Source organism: Schistocerca americana, chromosome X (genome assembly GCF_021461395.2).
Source record: "Schistocerca americana isolate TAMUIC-IGC-003095 chromosome X, iqSchAmer2.1, whole genome shotgun sequence".
In the NCBI taxonomy this organism is placed as follows: domain Eukaryota; kingdom Metazoa; phylum Arthropoda; class Insecta; order Orthoptera; family Acrididae; genus Schistocerca; species Schistocerca americana.
Window position 1 is genome coordinate 364,295,011 of NC_060130.1, and position 21,386 is coordinate 364,316,396.

At 43.8% G+C, this 21,386-nt stretch overlaps 1 protein-coding gene across 1 annotated transcript in view; it reads left to right on the forward strand.

The window, feature by feature from the left end:
* LOC124556033 (tachykinin-like peptides receptor 86C) overlaps window positions 1–21,386 on the forward strand; it is a 264,028-nt gene that overhangs the window by 170,017 nt on the left and 72,625 nt on the right. The window contains exon 4 of the mRNA XM_047130068.1: window positions 12,379–12,529. Within this exon, the coding sequence (XP_046986024.1) occupies window positions 12,379–12,529 (151 nt within the window). The remainder of the gene's footprint in view (window positions 1–12,378; window positions 12,530–21,386) is intronic.

Sequence of the window (21,386 nt, forward strand, 5' to 3'; positions counted from 1 at the left end):
AAACTCCTCTTCTCCCCAATCCTATTCAATACCTCCTGATTAGTTATGTGATCTACCCATCTAATCTTCAGCATTCCTCTGTAACACCACATTTCGAAAGCTTCTATTCTCTTCTTGTCCAAACTGTTAATCGTCCATGTTTCACTTCCATACATGGCTACACTCCATACAAATACTTTCAGAAACGACTTCCTGACACTTAAATCTATACTCGATGTTAACAATTTTCCCTTCTTCAGAAACGCTTTCCTTGCCATTGCCAGTCTACATTTTATATCCTCTCTACTACGACCATCATCAGTTATTTTGCTCCCCAAATAGCAAAACTCCTTTACTACTTTAAGTGTCTCATTTCCTAATCTAATTCCCTCAGCATCACCCGACTTAATTCGACTACATTCCATTATCCTCGTTTTGCTTTAGTTGATGTTCATCTTATATACTTCCTTCATCACGCTGTCCATTCCGTTCAACTGCTCTTCCAAGTCCTTTGCTGTCTCTGACAGAATTACAATGTCATCGGTGAACCTTAGTTTTTATTTCTTCTCCATGGATTTTAATACTCACTCCGAATTTTTCTTTTGTTTCCTTTACTGCTTGCTCAATATACAGATTGAATAACATCGGGGAGAGGCTACAACTCTGTCTCCTCCCTTCCCAACCACTGCTTCCCTTTCATGCCCCTCGCCTCTTATAACTGCCATCTGGTTTCTGTACAAATTGTAAATAGCCTTTCGCTCCCTGTATTTTACCCCTGCTACATTAAGAATTTGAAAAAGAATACTCCAGTCACATTGTCAAAAGCTTTCTCTAAGTCTACAAATGCTAGAAATGTAGGTATGCCTTTCCTTAATCTAGCTTCTAAGATAAGTCGTAGGGTCAGTATTGCCTCACGTGTTCCAATATTTCTGCGGAATCCAAATTGATCTTCCCCGAGGTCAGCTTCTACCAGTTTTTCCATTCGTCTGTAAAGAATTCGCGTTAGTATTTTGCAGCTGTGACTTATTAAACTGATAGTTCGGTAATTTTCACGTCTGTCAACACCTGCTTTCTTTGAAATTGGAATTATTATATTCTTCTTGAAGTCTGAGGGTATTTCGCCTGTCTCATACATTTTGCTCACCAGATGGTAGAGTTTTGTCAGGACTGGCTCTCCCAAGGCTGTCAGTAGTCCTAATGGGATGTTTTCTACTCCCGGGCCTTGTTTCGTCTCAGGTCTTTCAGTGCTCTATCAAACTCTTCACGCAGTATCATATCTCCCATTTCACCTTCATCTACATCCACTTCCCTTCCCATAGTGCTCTGAGCCATTTGAACATCCACTTCCCTTTACGTACTGAATTACCCGTTCAGTAGCCTCATATACTTTCTCTAGCACTTCATCTTGTGCTTGCGACGCCAGCATGTATATCTGAACTATTGTTGTCGATGTTGGTTTTCTGTCGATTCTTATGGGAACAACCGTATCATCGATCTGTTCACAGTAACTCAGTCTTTGTCCTTCCTTCCTACTCATAACGAATCCTACTGCAGTTATAGAATTTTCTGCTGCTGTTGATATTACTCTACACTCGTCGAAACAAAAAACCTAGACTCCCTTCCATGTCACTTCACTGACGCAAGAAATTTGCACGAAATAACCTCTCGATTACGTCTCATCAGTGTAACATGGGACTGATGTCGGCAGAACTGCGTGGCCAAATCATTCGTCGAATGGTCCAGACCGTCCTTCAAACAAATTTCAAACAGCTGTGGCAGGGTGACATCGCGCATTGTCGTACAAAAAAGTTCCATTGATTTTGGGGAACATGATGTCCATTAATGGCTGGAAATGGTCTCCAGGTAGCTGAAGATATCCATTTTCAGTCAATTATTGGTTCAATTAGACCACAGGACTCAGTACATCCCACGTAAAGACAGCCCACACCATTATGGAGCTACCACCAGCTTGTACAGAGTATTGTTGACACCATGGGTCCATGGCCTTGTGGAGTATGCGCCTTACTGGAACCCTACTAACCGCTCTTACTAACCGAAATCGAGATTAATCTCACCAGACCACGATTTCCTCTCGTCTAGGGTCCAACCAATAAGATCACGAGCCCAAGACAGGTGCTACAGGCGATGGCGCGCTGTTAGCAAAGGCACTCGCATTTGTCGTCTGTTGCCAAAGCACATTAACGCCACTTTTCTCAGCTCTGACATAACGGATACGTCCAGTTTTGTTATGACTTCTCAAACAAACAGAGTTGCAGACTTGTGTTATGTGAGAGCTGTTCAGTTTACAGGAAAGCTTTACACTACACTATTCTCTGTTTAATGGCAGCAAACACGATAAACATTTACAAAGCTTGGCCCAGATTCACGTGAGTAACATAAACATATTTTCAAAGATGTTATAGTGATAAAGATGCTAGGTCACCAATCCTACGAGAGTGTAAGGGCATAAGAAACTATACCTGTGTTAGTACAATGAAATTAATTTAAAAATCCAAACACTGTGTGCAGTACAGAAGCACATTAAGATACGTTTTGTGTTATAATGATAAAACTAAGTTTGAACATTGGGTCTATTGCTGCATTTTACATTACAAAGATAATTTCTTAATATATCAGACTATAAATATGATTTAAATGTATATTAATAATAGAGGTATAAGTAGTTTGTACTACATTAACACAGCATGAGTAAAAATATTTTTATGAAAAATCGTTTAAAATAATATAGCTGTCTTTAACTATGGGAGTATTATATTGGTCTAAACGATAGAAGATCTCTCGGAGATTATTTGGGGCTGAGATGTTTGACGGCTCTGTTCGTTTATTTACAAACATCAGAAAATGTGTTTTTTATGTATATGACTCGCAATCTCCTGCAGAAGATTCATTGTAATGTGAAGATGTACAAAAAATGGTTCAAATGGCTCTGAGCACTATGGGACTTAACATCTATGGTCATCAGTCCCCTAGAACTTAGAACTACTTAAACCTAACTAACCTAAGGACGTCTCACAACACCCAGTCATCACGAGGCAGAGAAAATCCCTGACCCCGCCGGGAATCGAAACCGGGAACCCGGGTGAAGATGTACAGGATGTTTTCAGTATTGTCTCCTGTATGATTATTTTCCTCAAGATGGGTGGCGAAGTCTGATTTGCTTAAGTGATACAGTCATACGGGATCCAGCTGTTCCTTTAACTTTATTTTAAAAGCTCTACCTGTTTGGACAATGGAGAATTTGGGACAGTTATTACAGTTTAGTTTATAGATTCTTGATCCTACTCTCTGTTGAAGTTTATAAATGGTGAAAACGCTGATTTTGAAATTTTTCTTTTTGAATAGGTTGGAAAATTTATAGGAAAGTTGGCCCATATATGGCATGGCTGCATACTGTGTCGATTTTTTTCCTTCATACCTGCTCTGTATCTTTTTTGTTGAAGAGATTTACTGTTTTCAATTCTTGCTTTTATTTTTGGGGTGTGCTTACCTGTTATTGAAGCATCAAATACAGTGATGATTCAAAGCATGATAATCAATCGCTTAATAGCTTGTTTGTCCGTCTTTAGAACGAAATTTATCATCGAATTTGCGCATGAGGAATCCGACAATATCTTGGTAGGTTTATGGAGGTATATGGCATTAGCGGCCTACGCACTGATCATGTAATTTTCGAAAATACCGGGTCGCTGATTTTCGTATGCCATGATGGCGCCGTATAGCGATCCAGCTGGGTTCCACAGAACTTACGCCAGGCGAATATGGTCACCAAGACATCTACGAAAGTTCACTATAATGGTCTTCAAACCATTGTAGCATGGTTGCGGCTCCCAGACAAGGGCAGTTATACTGATGAAAGAGAACATCGCCGTCGGGGAAGACATCAGTCATGAAGAGATAATGGTGGTTCACAGCTGTTACCGTGTTTTCGATTACTACCACAGGTCCATGCAAGTACAGGAGAATTCCTCCTATAGTATAATATTGCTCCCACCAGCCTGTGTCCGTGGCGCGCTGCACGTTTCGAGCCACCCTTCACCTCGATGACGGCGCTCGTGGAGACGACCATCGAATGTGATTCACCCGAAGAGCTGTCACTTTTCCATTGATCGGCAATTGAATCCCGACGTCACGTGCCCACTGCAATCATAACTGACGATGTCGTTGGGTCAACGGAGCTTCGTGTTCAACAATGTGCGATGAACGATGTGCTCAGAAACACTTGTGCCTACACCCGCATTGTGCTCTTTCGGCAGAGATGCCACAGATCACCATCTACCTTACTTTACAGAGCAGACATTCTGTGATGGGTCGTGGATGATCGACCATTTAGCGCCTAGTGGTAGTTTCAGTGTCCTTCTACCTCTTTCCATGGATGTTCACGACAACAGCACGTGACCGTTCGTTGAGGTTCGCCATTTTCGTGATCTCGTTGACGTGCTCTGCGTAATAATAATCTACCCTTGGTCTGAGTCGCTTTTCTCAGTGGAATTTCTAATTTTCAGCCCATATCTTCACTAGGGTGATTCCTCGACCGTGTTGGCTCCGCTCACATACTTTTGTTACCGCGTCACGTGCCTGCAAAGCCACCGGGCGGCTTCCAACGTCGCTGCTGGCAGTGGTCAGTATTTTTTTGGCTGATCAGTGTACATTATTATAAGCTACTGATTTAATTATGCTGATTGGGACTGAGGGGAATTTTACGGATATGAAAAAGCACTGACCTGATGTTAACCATGTTGTGCTGGATCGGGTGGCAGAATATTTTACTGACGGCAACATCTATGGTTGTTGGCTTACGAATTTCTCAAAGGTGTGTTTGTTATTTATGCTGGATACTTTGAGGTCTAGGAAGTTAATGCTATTGATTGTCTCGTATTCAAAAGTGAATTTGAGGTTGTTGTGTGATTTGCTCAGATCTTCGTGTTACTCATGTGATGCTGGGGCATGCTTTGTAAATGTTTAACATGTGTGCTGTCACTGAAAATAAGATAGTGAGGTGTAAAGTGTTTTACAGTGAAATGAACAACACTCAATAGTGTACGTCCACAAATATGTTGTTTTTAAAACTCATAATAAAACCATATGGTGATTTCATCTTACAGAATCATACACTACGTAAGTTTTCACCACATTCGGCGTTTTACTAAATATAAAACCTTTTTAAAAGTGTTTTGATGAAGGTCAAAGGAACTAATCTCTAGTAAATAGTTACGAAAAAGGATTGTATATTTCTTAATGCAGCAAAATAATAACTAATGAAAAACATGGTTCCAGCAAGGAAACAAGGAAGCCTGTAGCAACCACCTGAAGATTGATTGTTAAGAAACCCGAAACCGCTCATGGTTTGATTCAAGTAAACCTTTTGAAACCACATTTGTCGCTGGCTTCTGCTTCAGTTGTAAACGTTTCTTTAAAAAAAAATAATAAAAAGCTGCTAGACTGATTCTACACGGTCCGAGATAGCCTATCGAAAATAGATCCGTCTGCAGACGCCGCCACGCCACGTAGCCGACAGAAACAGCGCATACAACCTGACCATGCGGTGGTACGTAAGAAAATTAAGAAAACTAAGGAAAAAGTTTGCAATGGTCCACTGATGTCTGATTCATCTGTGGACTCCGCAGTGGAAATTTGGGAATTTGTGGTAAGTTCTATGGAACCAAACTGCTAAGGTCAACGGTCCCTAGGCTTACACACTACTTAACCTAACTGAAACTAACTTACGCTAAGGACAACACACACATACATGCCCAAGGGAGGACTCGAACCTCCGACGGGGCAGAGCTGCAAGGCGCCCCTGACAGCACGGCTGCACCACGCGGGCCTCGCAGTGGACCTTGACTCTCAGCTGTCTATCTAATTCCGCTCGGTAGGTTCCGTACGTCCCTGTATAGCTGTGATCAATGACCCAAGACTACTCGTTCCTTTCCTTAAATGTTAATCGTGTGGGGTCAGAACTACGATTGGCTTCGCTGTCTCAGTTTATTTATGATGTGTGTGTGTGGAATCTTATGGGACTTAAGCTTACACACTACTTAACCTAAATTATCCTAAGGACAAACACACACATCCATGCCCGAGGGGGGACTCGAACTCCGCCCGGACCAGCGGCACATCATTTATGATGATTCATGTGCGGACATAGTATTCCTACAGGAGGTGATATTTAGCCTTTCTCGTCACCTAGTTTCCGTGTGATCTTTAATGTAGCACCCGAACTTTTGAGGGACCGCCTTATTCTTTTGCGAAGGCATTCCTATTGCTGAGGTGGAAATGTTGGATTCTGGCAGGGGAATAGGTTGTCAACCTTTAAATGTTACCTTGGTTCTTCTATATGCCCCTTCTGGCACTTGGAGCGTAGTGGACTGTTCGCGTTTTTATGAAGACTGTATTTTTTATTTGTTGCGTGAGAGGACCTCGGGGTATTCTGTTGGGTGGTGATTTTAACTGTGTGTTAGGTCGTGGAGTCAATCTCCAGATTTTAATTTCTGTCGTGAATTAAATGAATTGGTCTGCTCCTTACGCCTGAAAGACTTCCGGATATATAAATACCAGAAGTTAGTTAAATATACCGACTTTACTGCGACTTCCAGTAGCAGGTTAGATAGGTTCTACTTATCAGACTGCCTGTTCCATTGTATTCTTAACGTTGAAGTCATCTCAGCTTCCGTTACGGATCAATGTTCTGTGGCTTTGACCCTCAATCTAGAACGGCAACCAGTCAGATTGTTTCGCACTCCGTGGATGTTAAACGTAACTTACCTAGCTAACCCCTCTCTCGACGACTTTATGCGAGCCGTGTGGAAAGTACTATACCGTCCACTGGGAAATACTCATCCATCCTCGACTGGTGGACATAGCTGGCAAAACCGAGGATCTGGCAAACTTTGATACTTTTATGTGCTGCCAAAGCACGAGACTTTCGGAGAACATACGAATGTTACTATTCTATCCTGCGTGAACCTTATGCTGCTGCGGATCACGCACTCTGAAAATTATGGAAGTTAGGCGTGTAAAGGCAAAACTGTTGACCTTGAAAAGACTACAAATGAAATGGTTGAAAGTTCGATCAAAGCCACATACATTAGTAACGGAAGAACTGACTTTATTATTTGCTTCGGCATCAGACCAGTCGCCGACGAGCTTGTATTTATTCTAGCACGACAAATAATGGTCATATCGTGTCGGAGCAAGCTGATAGAGTGCGCGTCTTACACATCTACGACGTCGATGAGTCCAGTGAGATCTTTTATGACACATTAGTGAGCATCTTGGAAACGGCAGTTACACCTGAACATAATGAAATGCTCTTAGCTGCTTTCCAACCTGAGGGAGATTATTATCTTATTTTGGGATCGCCTTCTAAAAAGTCTCCGGGTCTGGATGGATTTCCCAAGAAATTTTAGGTGCGCTTTTGGGCGCTGTAGGGTGCCACCTTTACGTCCCTTTTGAATGAAGTGTTACAGGGTACAGTAGTGCCGACCTCGTTCAAAGTGGGGAAAATTGTTTTAATCACGAAATTCTCTGGACCGGCTTCCCCTGATAGCTTTCGCCCAATTAGCTTGCTAAACCTTGTTTATAACACTGTGGCGAGGGTAATTAATAGTAGGATGTCGGCTCTGATGGAGACGGTTGTTGCAAAGGGTCGTACCATTCTTACCCCTATAGTCAAGTACCGTGATGTGGTTTCTGTTGCTGCTGTAACGTCAGTTCAAATGGCTCTGAGCATTATGGGACTTAACATCTGTGGTCATCAGTCCCCTAGAACGTAGAACTACTTAAACCTAACTAACCCAAGGACATCACACACATCCATGCCCGAGGCAGGATTCGAACCTGTGACCGTAACGGTCGCGCGGTTCCAGGCTGAACCGCCTAGAACCGCTCGGCCACTGCGGCCGGCTTAACGTCAGTTCCTTGTGCCCTTGCTTTGCTAGGCTTTGATAAGGCATTTGATCGTGTTAATCACGACTTCTTGCTTCGGATTCTGGAGGCAGTTGGTGTTACTGTTGACACATGGCGAGTAAACTCAGATCTGTTCACAAATATGTCAGGATCGGGGATCGTTAATGGCCAACTGACGTCCCCGATAAATATCTGTCGGGGACTGCCTCAAGGAAGCCCGCTGTTAGTGACTTTGTTTGTGTTGTCTCTGCAGGCTCTACTTCAGATGCTATTATCCCAGCTGAAAGGTTGGACGCTTTCAATAGGGGCCAAAGCTGTTCGTGAATACGCGGATGACGTGACGGTTCTACTCCGCACTTCTGAGGAGATACCTCGACTGAAGGCTGTAATCGATGATTATTGTCGAAGTTCAGGTGCACTACTTAATGAAGGTAAATGCAGACATCTTACTTTGCGAGGTTTTGATGATACGGTTGTTCCATGTGCTACTGCAGTGGATCAGCATACGTCTCTCTGTATCATCATTGATCGTCGTCCACTCAAAATGACGACTGTCAACTGGAAGACTGTTACGGAAAAAATTCTAGGGAGCGATACTAGAACCTGAAACGCGTTCTCTTACTCTACTCCAGAAAGTTCAAATACTGGATACATATGTCTTATGCGAAACTTATTACGTGGCCCAAATTTAAACGCTTCCCTCGACGATGAAAATACAGCATTGTGTGGTTGTTTATTATGGAAAAGACATCTTTCGCTTACGGTATGAGGTGGTCACGAAGCCTCGTTCCCTTGGGGGGCTGGGCCTGGTTGATACACGGAAGGAGACGCAGATGCTATATGTGCGTCGTACTGTTCTGGCGATGACTCAAGAGACTCACACATTCAAGTTTCGTTTATTTCTCTGTGTCCGCCCTGCTAGTCTAGAACCCCCTATAGATGTTGGTCGCATAAATTGTAAGATAAAACACATTCGTGACTTTTATCTTGCGATGAGATATTTAGGGGCTGACATTTCGTGGAGGCCCGTCATCTCCATGAAATTTCTACAGAATCGTTGGAAAGCAGTCCCTTACCCGAACCTCGTTGAATGAGAATCGTCGCAAACAACCTGGAAGACAGTTTGGTGCAATATTAATCTTCCGATTTTGCCGATGCGCGTAGCGTCCTCTTGGTATAACTTGATTCCAACGAATAAGCGACTTGGTTTACCTACTCGTTTTGTTTTTGTGTTTTGACCCAGCATCGCTCCAGTTCTATTGTAAAATGTTTATAGATGAAGTATGTATACACATTAGCGTATACAGTCCTTGCAATCAGATTGGAATTTTTCTTAGTTTGCTGTTTCAAATATAATCTGATCTCGTTGTCCTTCTGCTTTCTTTCTCGTTTTTTTTTTGTCCTTTGTCCTTTTACTTATTTGCTATCATAATTAATTTTTTCTCCTATTTGCAGCTTATATTGCGTTATGATTTGACTACGGGCCATTGAAGTTGGTATAGACGACCGCTCGCGTAAAGCGGGAAATACGGGCTCGAGTACTGGTCGGGAATAAATTTACATTGTTGTCATTTTCTTATACAACTGATGGTTGTTCGTATTCGCAGCTGCGAATACGTTTTCATGTAAATAATTCTGGTTTGCTCAAGGTAGCCGCTTTCAAACAGTAGTTTTAAAAGTTGCTGTCTAGGGTAGCAATAGTTCAAATGGCTCTGAGCACTATGGGACTTAACATCTATGGTTATCAGTCCCCTACAACTTAGAATTACTTAAACCTAACTAACCTAAGGACACCACACACATCCATGCCCGAGGCAGGATTCGAACCTGCGACCGTAGCAGTTGCGCGGTTCCGGACTGAGCGCCTAGAACCGCTAGACCACCGCGGCCGGCGGTAGCAATAGTCAGTGGCTACAGGAAGAAAGTTGTGACATTACGAGCTGCCATCTATTGTCGAAGAAATCTGTAGGGGTTTCTTTTGACAGTGTCAGGGACGGGGACAACAGCGGCGGGCAGCTGAGTAGACGAACAAGCGAGCAGATACAAGCAACAACTTGCCCGTGGAGATAATTCCCATCCTATGAACGGGAAACTGACCAAGTGAAATTAAAATTTCTCAACGACTTTAAGTTTGAAGCTCGAAATGTGAGCTATCACCACAACAGTAAAATTTTAATTATTTGTACCTCTACGAAAAATTAGTACTGATTTAATTTCATAAAGATACTGAAAATATACCAATACCATTACCCTTCCCCGGTTACACTTAACATGAAAGGAGCGTGATTTACACAAATCCTTTCTGTACTATCTCTTGTGATGAATGTTTACAGTTTAAGTTAACACGTAGGGCCTAGCCTATCGATTATTCAAATGGATACTAATAAAATCAAGATTAATTATGACTGGTAAATGCTGTATGTAATCTGAAATCACCAACAAATTGAGGGAGGAAGGACACCACCTTTCAAATGGTCGTTTTAGTTTAATAAATTTATTTAACGTACTTCTGTTGTGATATGAGATGAATCTGTTAGCCACATTTACATTTTGAAGAATATTAAAAGTTACGTTGCATTTTTAGTGTGTGAAGTGGTCGCAAAATGACCATCAATAAGAGCGGTTGTTTTAATATAATGTGTACGTACTTAAATAACATTAATTTAAAATGATATTAGTCATTTGTATGTAGTGTCCCAGCGAAAATATAAGGACGAAAGTCCGTGTGCTCGTGGCTTTTTGGACATTTCCGCCGCGGTCGTTCCCGGGTGATCACTGATTTCGTTAAGTTAGAGAAGCAACACTTTGGAGGTAGACTGTCGGTGGCAAGATGGCCGCATAATTAACACTTTCAACTCATACACAGGAAAAATACGCTACTTAAAGCGATTTCAAGTGACCTCGGGCTGATACTTAATTTCATACGCCTGTACGTGAATTAAAATATTCTGAAGGCAGTCCTAGTGATTGATTCTGAACGTGTGTGTTAACTTTAACTTTGTACCTGTTCAAGTAGCTGCATCCTTGAACGTGAACCGTATTGCTGCAGTTGGGGTTATTTGAGTCGCTTGACGGACTCAGTTGTTTATTTAGTAGCTATTATGTAAAATGATGATGATATTCCATTATATTAGGTTGTGCAGATGTAACACTACCGGATTTCGAATATTTTGCACACATTTCAATAGATTAATGGTTTGAAAAGGGAAGCTACTGCCACGTGTCACGTTTTTACTGCACTGCACTGCATTATTATTTGATTATTAACTATTTTAAGTCCTCACTAGCTGTGAATCCACCATTCACTGATTACTCATCGATTACAATAAACATTTATTTCAATCAAATATTGTGTTGGTTAACATTATGAAACATTTTTAATGTTAGAGGATTAAATCTTTCACTTTATTATTATTAAATATTCGCTTATATGTGTGTACTGGCTAGACCAAATGGCCATTAATTAAATACAGAAGGAATAATTTTTTTCTCTCTGCAGTGGAATGTTCGTTGGTATGAAACTTCCTGACAGATTAAAACTGTGTGCCAGATCGAGACTCGAACCCAGGACCATTGTTTTCCGCGAGCAAGTGGTTACCAACTAAGTTACTCAAGCACAATTCACGACCTTTCCTCACAACAGTATTTCCACCAGCACTTTGTTTTCTACCTTAGAAACTTCACTTGTGGTCGAAAGGCAAAGGTTTACGATTCTAGTCCCGATGAGGCACACAATTTTAATCTGCCAGGAAGTTTCACACCCATAATGACATTACAGTAAGCTTGTGCGCCACTGCGCCGGACGGTGTGGCCGTGTGGTTCTAGGCGCTTCAGTCTGGAACCGCGTGACCGCTACGTTCGCAGGTCCGAATCCTGCCTCGGGCATGGATGTGTGTGATGTCCTTAGGTTAGTTAGGTTTAATTTGTTCTAAGTTCTAGGCGACTGACGACATCAGACGTTAAGTCTCATAGCGCTCAGAGCCATTTGAACCTATTTTTTTGCGCCACTGCCCACCGAACCTATCACACACCGAGGCGAGCAAGCAGGCACAAACAGTGTGTAGGCTAGCTGTGTTTGACTAGAAGTCTTATGACAGCTAATGCTCCATAAGCTTCAAACGTGACCACTGAAACAAGATACAGCTACTCGCGGATGCGAGTTTGCCCTACCGTGGGCAGGACGAACACTGATGAAAAAGAAGAGACAGTCCCTGCACATTGCTTCTCTGAAGCAGTATTATTCTATGATAGCTACAGCAAAACATCATTCCATGTAATCGGAGTGACCATTTAATCGCGTTCTAAAAGATATTGGGCCATGGATTCAGTAAGTTTTCTAATCTGTTGGTAGAACGGAAATATCATTAAGTGTTTTGCGATATAGGATGCAGTTTTGTTCACAAGATGCAAACTTTTCAGTGATTCATGCAGTTTTTAAGAGTTTGATCAGCGGCTGGTGGTGTTTTGTGGCAGGTACAACGTGGTGTTCCTGTGCGTGACATACCTGCTGCCGGTGACGTCAATGGCTGTTTGCTACGGGCTGATGGGCCGGCAGCTGTGGGGCGACCGCGCCATTGGCGAGAACACCGAGCGTCAACAGGAGGCCATCCGCTCCAAGAGGAAGGTACTGCATATTTTGCTATATCTCCCACGGGGAGGTGCTTGATAAAAAATAGTAAGATACAGGTAAACCAGAACAAGTGTTTATTACGATCACAGTAGAGAGATTTAATAACTAAGTAAAACACTTATCAATAAAAATAGCACAACTTCTCAGACACTGCCAGATATCCCCTGGAACTTAGTGAATGGACATAGTGAGACGTGGAGACTATGCTACCGATAAACGCTAAGACGGAGATTAAGCGTTCGGCGTAATTGGGCGACAGGTGCGTATCAGGATATCACTGGAAAAGTCATAGGTTCAGCTGCGGTGTCTTCCGAACGGCTCTGATTGATGGACTGCTAAGAGCCGGAGCATGAATTGGCCCAAAGCTCCGGTGGAGCGAACTCCCGACGTGTCGGCTTGAGCCGCCCTATATAGCCGGGGCGCGGAGGAATTTGAGCCGATCCAGTTCTGCACACGTGACACGGCGGAGGAAATGGGCCCCTGGCACGGAGGACCTCTGGTGGCGCTTGTCCTACCCTCTGTCGACTTCTTGTGATCCATGCAGTCCTGGGGAGGCAACGCCTTGTAAGTATGGAAACACGTGATGCATTAGTGTTTGAAGGGTTGCAGAACCCTTGATGCGAACTACGGCTAAGTGACATTTAATGGGGCCGTCACTAACCTAATAGTAATCCAGGTTCCCTTACACAGAACGAATACGCTGTTTCTTGCTATTTGTTCAAAGAATCACCTTTCGTATAATACAAATTACAACTGACATCCGACATAATTGTACACTGCCTGAAAAAAAGTCAAGCACCTAGAAGACATAGTCGGATGACAGTAAAACTTCGTACATGTGAACACCATTAGCGGACGTGTAAATGATTTACTAGCAGTTATCTCTAACAAGTAGAAAGGCCAACAAAATGCATTGGTGTGTTCGTGTTGTTACGACGCCTGATAGAGCACAGAAGAGGCATGAACTGCATCAGAAGTTGAGCGATCACTGAAGTACACACAGATGCCACGTATTCGTGTGAGACAGCGGGAAGCATGAATGACGTTGCACTGTGCTTGACGGTGGATCGTTGTTCTGCACTACCCCATATGACCAGCGACGACGAGTACAGTAGCGACCTGGAAAAGGTCCCATTCTTCCAATGTTTTTTCAGAGGAATAGTGGTATTGTTCTTGATGTCATGGTGTGGGGAGCCATCGGATATGACTTCAGGTAACGGATTGTAGTGATTGAAGGAACTCCCATGGTGCAACGACATCTTACGAACATCCTACGTCCTCGTGTGTTACCTCTCATGCGACAATATCGTGACGCTATTTTTCAGCAGGGCAATGGTAGTCTATACCTGGCACATGTCTCTGTGAATGGTCTACGTAATGTTGAGGTACCCAGTGAGTAACAAGATCCGTAGATCTGTCTACCGTAGAACATGTGTGAGATTAGTACAGACGTCAACTCCGTCCCAGGACTACTATCCAGGCTATCAATGAGCATTTATAACAATTATGGGGTAGTTTGCACCAGGAGAGGATACAACGGCTTTATGATGCCCTTCACAACAGAATCAGTATATTCATCAGGCTGGACGGGGTGCAGAGTCGTAGTGATAAATGAGCTCATACTGTCAAGTTCTCTGCAAATTTTACTAGATATTTTAATCACTAAAATAACATCACATACCATTTCAACCTCTTTCGTTTTCCTCTTCCTCTCGAGGGTGCTCCACTTTCTTTGTGCGGCTTTGTATATCTGATCAAAGTATATTTCCGAATGTACCCGCATCTGCACCTACATCAGTACCTTGCAAACCGCTGTGAAGAGCATGGCAGAGAGTACTTTCCATTTACTAGTTATTATTGGTTCGCGTATGGGTCTTGAGGAGAATGATTGCGTAAGTGGAACTGTGCCCACTGTAGTTTGTCTGAGCTTTTTCGGCGTTCGGAATTCCTATGGGAATGATGTATAGAGGGCTGTAATATTTTATTGTCTTCATTAACTGAAGCTGTTTCTCTATACGTTTTTAGTAACCTATTTCGATGTATAAGAACGTAGGCTTTCGCCGTCGGTGTCATAGTGATTAAAATTCTTCTGGGTATTATGCCGCCTCATTGCTAAAAACTAATAACAATTATAAACTAAAACCGACGTTTCGGCCGAATTGCAACTTCCTTCCTCAAGGCCCTGAGGAAGGCCGTTGCAATTCGGCCGAAACGTCGGTTTTAGTTTATTATTGTTGTTAGTTTTTAGCAATGACGCGGCAAAATACCCAGAAGAATTTTAATCACTATTTCGATGTAGTTTGGTTATACAATCAAGAGCCTGCCAGATCAGTTTCTTCAGCATCTCTGTGACGCTCTCACATGGGTCAAACAAACCTATGATCATTAGCGCTGACCTCATTGCAATTCGTTCAGTATTCCACGTTAATCTCATTTGATACGGGTTCCACACACTTGAGCAAAACTATACGATACGTGGTTGAACGGTTTCGTAGGCAATCTCCTTTGCAGACTGCATTCCCCCGGCGTTCTACCAATGAAAAAAAGTTTTCCACCTGATTTCCCTACGACTGTGCGTGTGTTGTCGTTCAGTTCCATTTCTCTACAAATTATTAGACCAAGGTATTTGTAAGAGTTGACCAATTTCAGTTATGACTCGTGGAAATTGTAGGCGTAGTAAGCCAGGTTTTTTATCTTTTGAGGTGAACAATTTTATATTTCTTGAACATTTTACAAGTTATCACCCTGTTCACCATCTTGAAATGTTACCAAAAGCTGACTATATATGTATGCAGCTTTTCAGACAGTACTTAATTACAGATACCCCACAGTCGGCAAGAAAGTCTGACATTACTATTAATGTTGTCTGTAAGTTCAATAACATACAACATGAAGAGGTAACGTCGCTACACATTTCCCTGTGGCACAACCGAAGTTAATTCTACATCTGTCGATGACTCTCCATACAGGATCAAAAGCGGCCTCCACCCAACGAGTAAATCGCCTATACAGTAATGCATTTCGCTTGATACCTCATTTCAGTGTACATTTCACAGTAAGCGTAGGTGTGGTTTCTAATCGAATGATGTTAGGAAGTCAAGAAATACTAAATGCCTGTCACGTGAGAGAAGTAAGAAATGGGGTTTTCCATCAATGACGTTCATGAAATTCATGATCGCTGGTATGGAGGAGGTTTTTCTGTACGAGATACCTTTCTCTCCCCCCAGTCCAAAAAGTTTAGAGACTGGCTTAATAAAAAATAGAGGATGGTGAATTAAATGCTTCATGTATTCTGCATAGTCTCCTCCCATTTGAGTGCAATGCACAAAATGTACATACAAGCATGTGAGACTGTCAGGAAAATGCTTATTCGGGAAGTTGTTCAACTCGCCCGCCCCTCATTAGCTTGAATGCCAGTTATGTCGTCAAACCAATGGCCATTAGTGTATCTACACTTTCTCGTTTTGTGGCAAGTACGTATTGATAACACCATGTCTTGTCATCAGTGATGATTATTTCCAGAAAATAATTGTCGGCGTTTAGCATTTCAATCAAGTCGCTATGGAAAATTTTTGCACGCACTTTTCTTTGTTCAAAACATTCTAGAGAATGTCTTGAACGCTTGATTTTGAGATGTTGCTCCTTTGCGATTTGTGACACAACGAAGTTATCACGCTACGGCCGCACGTCACCTATTGTCTGCAGTAGTTATTTAAAACTGTCATCGTAGTGACTGTGCTGACGCCGTTTCTATGCCAGGAATAATATATCGGAACGTTTTGGACGGATTTTCTATACCCGAACAACACCTATTTCAGTGTGTCTCTCAGCTGGAATAGAATGTGCACTATTTTGAAACTTACTGCCTCCTTACAACCGTGTATCGGACACGAACCCTTCTCTTTCGCGTGAAATGTTCTCGCCGACTGAGCTACCTACGCATAATTTATAACCCGCTGTTGCAGGTTCCCTGCTTCCAGTACATCTGTTCTGCATCCTAAACTATATAGAAGCTCTCCTGCACAAACTTCTGGACTGGTGTCCGTGGAAGAAAGAATGACGCGGAATAATGGGTTACCCATAGCATGGGCGTAGTTTCCAGAGTGAATCTTTCACTGCTCATCGTAGAGTGCGCAGTTTTGTGTCTTCTTGTCGGGTTGTAATTGTGCGCCAGAGAGCGTTATAATTTCTGCCCCAAGTACTACACCACCAGAGTATGCAGATGGCCTTCTGTGCAGCTAGAAAAGTAGGAGAGACGTTGTGTCAGAACCGGATCTGTGAGGGCAGAATATTGTTGCACTAACCGAGACGTAGTCTCCACCGCAACTACATACATCAAAAAAAGTTTTGCTTCACCCCAGTTCCCAGAACTCCTGAAGATAGACGTTGACTGTGAATAGTGTATCACAGACACAGCCCCTTTGACTGTTTATAGATGTCACTAAACCCACTCAAAGATGTAAACAACCATGCATGAGCAGCACCTATTAGACGCAGGGGGTCCGACCGCCGATCAGTTCCAGTCCTTCCACCAGGAAGGAGATACACGGCTCGTGTTGTCTGTAGATCAACCATGCCTAGAGGGTCAATACCGCAGTTCGATCGCGTCCGCATTGTTACTTTGTGCCACGAAGGGCTCTCAAAAAGGGAAGTGTTCAGGTGTCTCGGAGTGAACCAAAGAGATGTTGTTCGGACATGGATGAGATACAGGGAGACAGGAACTGTCGATGACATGCCTCGCTCAGGCCCCCCAAGGGCTACTACTGCAGTGGATGACCGCTACTTACGGATTATGGCTCGGAGGAACCCTGACAGAAATGCAATTTTTTTTTATTCTAACCCATGAATTTTCCATTTTTTCTTCTTTCGGGCAACCAGCTAGCATTCTCACGTGATTAATAACGACAATAGAAAGAGGTTACTTTTACTAAAAAATTACAATTCACTATTTGTTATTAACATTTCAGTTTGGTAATAAATTAAAAATAGAATGCTGTGTGTAGCGAGAATAGCACATGTGACCTCGCGATTTGATGATTAGAACGCTATGTATTTTTTAAATTTTCTTCCAGAGCACAAATAAATAGCCAACTGAAGGAAAGCAAAACAGTTTCTGCCCGGGACCAAAGAGAAGAAACACATCAATGTTATGTTGCACAGCTAGCTCCTTATGGTAAGAAAACAAAAACCTCATATTGTACTATAATGAGTAACAGTAACAAACAGCTCTCCCTGCGTAATAAACCAAAAGGCCGCACACTCGTGACTATATACTAATAGTTACAAGGTGATCCCCTTGCCATGCAGACGAGGTCTGGGCGCGTCGTCTCGAAGAATAATGCCGTATGTCCCTGTCACTGTTCCTGTGGTGAGAACCAGACATTCACTAAGAAGTTACCTTCTCATGCTCGGCACACACTAGCTGCGGGGACACACCAAGAACACACTGCTCAAGAATTTGGAATAGAACCACCGATAGCCCGGGTGGAGCTGAAGATGGGTAAAGTGTTTCAGTAGAAGAGTCAAATATCAAGAATGCTCACGGCATTGTCGTGGAGGAGATAAGATATCGACATGCTTTCGATCCATGTAACGGCATTAGTCTTAGTGAGAGGGTAAATATCTCTTCCAAAATAAAAGCGTCTGTGGCTCCATTGCCTGTCTGACTGTTAGAAGAAGAAGGTCAAGCATTTTTCTTATCAACTGCCAAACCTTCGCCGAAGATAGGAATTCCTTACTGCCGGCTAAGCAGAGAGTCGCGCGTTGCCACGTTATACTTTGTGATTGATCACCAGATACCAGATCGTACTGGCGTTCGAACAGAGAAAAGGGGGTGGCTTAACGTCAGACCTCTGACCAAGCAATCGAAGGTGGACGTTACATCACATTCCGGTTATATCCTCACGTCATTAGACAGTAAATATCACTCGCCGGAGGGGCCCTGATGCGTGGGAGATCGGCGTGAATGTAACTGTGGTCAACGAAAAATGTCTTAGTGTAGAAGAGCGACGTGTATATATGCGCCACTGCAGTGGGTGACTGTGGGAGTCTGTAATTCGATCAGAATGCATGTGGAGCTGTGCTGATGTTGTGCCCACAGCTTCATCATCGTAATGTTATAGAGGACCGTCACTCGTACTTAGACACTGAAGAGACTTACGCCGCAGTCGCTGGTAGGTACAGTGAATGTATCGTATCGAGTTTTTTAGTATAAGACACTCGGTAACGCTGTCATCAGCCTGTATGCCATTATCTTCGGCGTCGGTGAAATGGTAACCAAGCGGGTCATTCTCGCCACCAAGTGAACGTAGATATAAGCAAAGCAACCCTTTGAATCATGCCGAATGTCCGGAGTAGATTGCCTCCGACCGTCGTGCATATTCCTTGAAGAAGTTGGGTATAGTTAATTGCCGCCGTCCTCCTGATGTCACGTGTAAAGACAGTCACCAAACATTTTAGTGTATCTTGTAATCGGAATGTACCCACACTTCCTTCCAGGAGACTGCTGTGCTACCATTTCTCCTGACTTCGTTAAATTCATACGGCTGCCCGCTGCAGCTCCGTATCTGGCAGTCGATACCAGCATTCATTGCACCTCGTCATCCGATCGCACCGGATGAACCATGTCGTCCGTGTGCGTTGGGAAGATGAAAGCATGACCTCACAACGCAGTTCTCGTCAGCCGGCATCGGAGCCCATGTAACAGTGGCCTGAGGGCGATGGCGTACAGAACCACTATTGCGGCATCCCTGCCGTGCCGATCTGGAGATGGAAATTGAATCTACCATGTGTCCATTGATCGTCACGTGTGACGTAGCACCTCAGAGTAGACGAATGACAACGTAGATGAAGGCCAGGGAGAAGGCCATGCGTCGCAACACCGCTCCAAAGTGATCGTGATTCACCCTATCAACGGTGTTCTTGAAGTTCAGTGGCACTAAAGCTCTGCTCAGGAGACAAGCCTCTGCCAGGGCAATGTCGTCCCTATGATCTCCGAGCGCCGGATGTATATTACAGTTATTACCCAGTTTCAAGGAAACAATTCGGGGCACGACACACCGAATGCGAGAGGTTATAACACGGGTAAAGAGTTTGAAGACACAGTTACGCATAGTGAAAGAGCTATAATGTTTAAGGCCTCTGCCGCCCGACGGATTGAGGATCGGGGGAAGGAGGCCTTCGACAAAGTTAGGTGGTAGGGAGACGCTGGAGGTCATTAGTTCCTGGTACATTCTTACCCAGTGAGAAGCAATAAGGTCTTTGAATGCACGGTAGAACTCTATCGAGAAACCATCAGGACACGATGATTTGTTAGCAGCCCGTTCAAGAACAGCATCTTCAATGTCATCGGTCGTGGTCTAGTCTGTTAACGTAGCCGCAGCCCCTCTGTCGAGAACACCAGTCAGCGAATGGAGAACGTCGTCCGTCGATGAGGCGTCAAAATCCTCTGCTTCTTACAACCGCCGGTGGTGTTCCAAAATAGCATCTGCAAACATCCTTCTGGGCCATCAGGCGTCGGCCGTCCGGCATGTCGACGGCATGTACCAACTTTATCCGGCACCTCTGTTTTTCACGGATGATACTGTACATGGATGGTGGATCGTCTCCGATTCAATCCTGACAACGCGCACGTACGAGTGTGCCCTCTAGACGGCCTCGAGTGAGCATGACGATCTTCGCCTTTATCCGTCGTAATTCCACCTGACGTGCATCAGACGGCGTTTGGGCGGGGATCTCCCATAACAGTATGAAATAGTACTGCGCTGTTTGGTGGTACAGCGCATTGTTTTGCGTCCATATTTCATCATTGTGCGTAAGAAGGCGGGCTTGGCGCATTCGAGCCACCTACATGTGGACGGATATGACGGTAGGCGATTTTATATTCCCACCATTTCTGTGTTATCAAATGCCAGAACTCTGGTTCCGTGAGGAGTGAAACATCCAGTTGTCATAAGCCTCGTACACACCATAACTTCTGCCGGGGTAAGGACAGAGTGCAGACATAAGCAGCATGATTCCAGAACGCCGTCGGCCATAGCTCCACACGAAGCGTCGCTGCCGTAGGTCCTGGGGCGATGTAGACACAGTCAAAGAGGGCTCACTGAGTGGCTGCTGACATAAGTGAATAGTTACCAGTCGCCGTGTATGCGTCGCCCAGCATCTGTGTGGTGCAGTTCATTTACCAACTGGTTCGGTTCTGCGCATGTGTTGAAGTGTGGCATTTGGCTCTTCGGGGATAAGACGCAGCTGAAGTCACGCCGAGTGACACTGTCGTCGTAACGTCCCCAAATAAAGACGCTACCCCTTTAATTTAAAACTGGGCCCTTTCTCTTCGTTTGTCACTACCAGAGGGAGCATATAAGTTGATTATCCTGACGCCCCAAAAAGTGATGGCAAGTATCAAAACTGATGGGAGGTAGATCACGTTGGTCAGCTCAACACCTTCCTTCAGGAGTGTGGCTGTCTTGCATCCCTTAACCATACATGTCGTACCTATTGATAGCTGAGAGCAGATCAAGGCAAGTTCCTGCAGGAGGGCAACGTAGAGGTCAGCCGCACTCAACATGTCATGTAACATCTGAAGCTTGACCCATGTGCTGATTGTGTTCAGATTAATAGTGCCTGTCTGACAAAACTGCTTCCGAATGGTGATATCGCAACCACTCACGCAGGCAGGAAGTGATACGCTATTCCAGAATGGTTCCTCCATCAGCACTACCTCCCCCCTCCCTTCCCCCCTCCCCAAAAAGTCCTACATCAGTCAGAATTCGAGGAGCATCGTGGCTTCAGCTACCACAGTCTCCACATGGCTTGTGGCAGTCTGTCCATAGCGGTCAGTGTTTCATCTGTT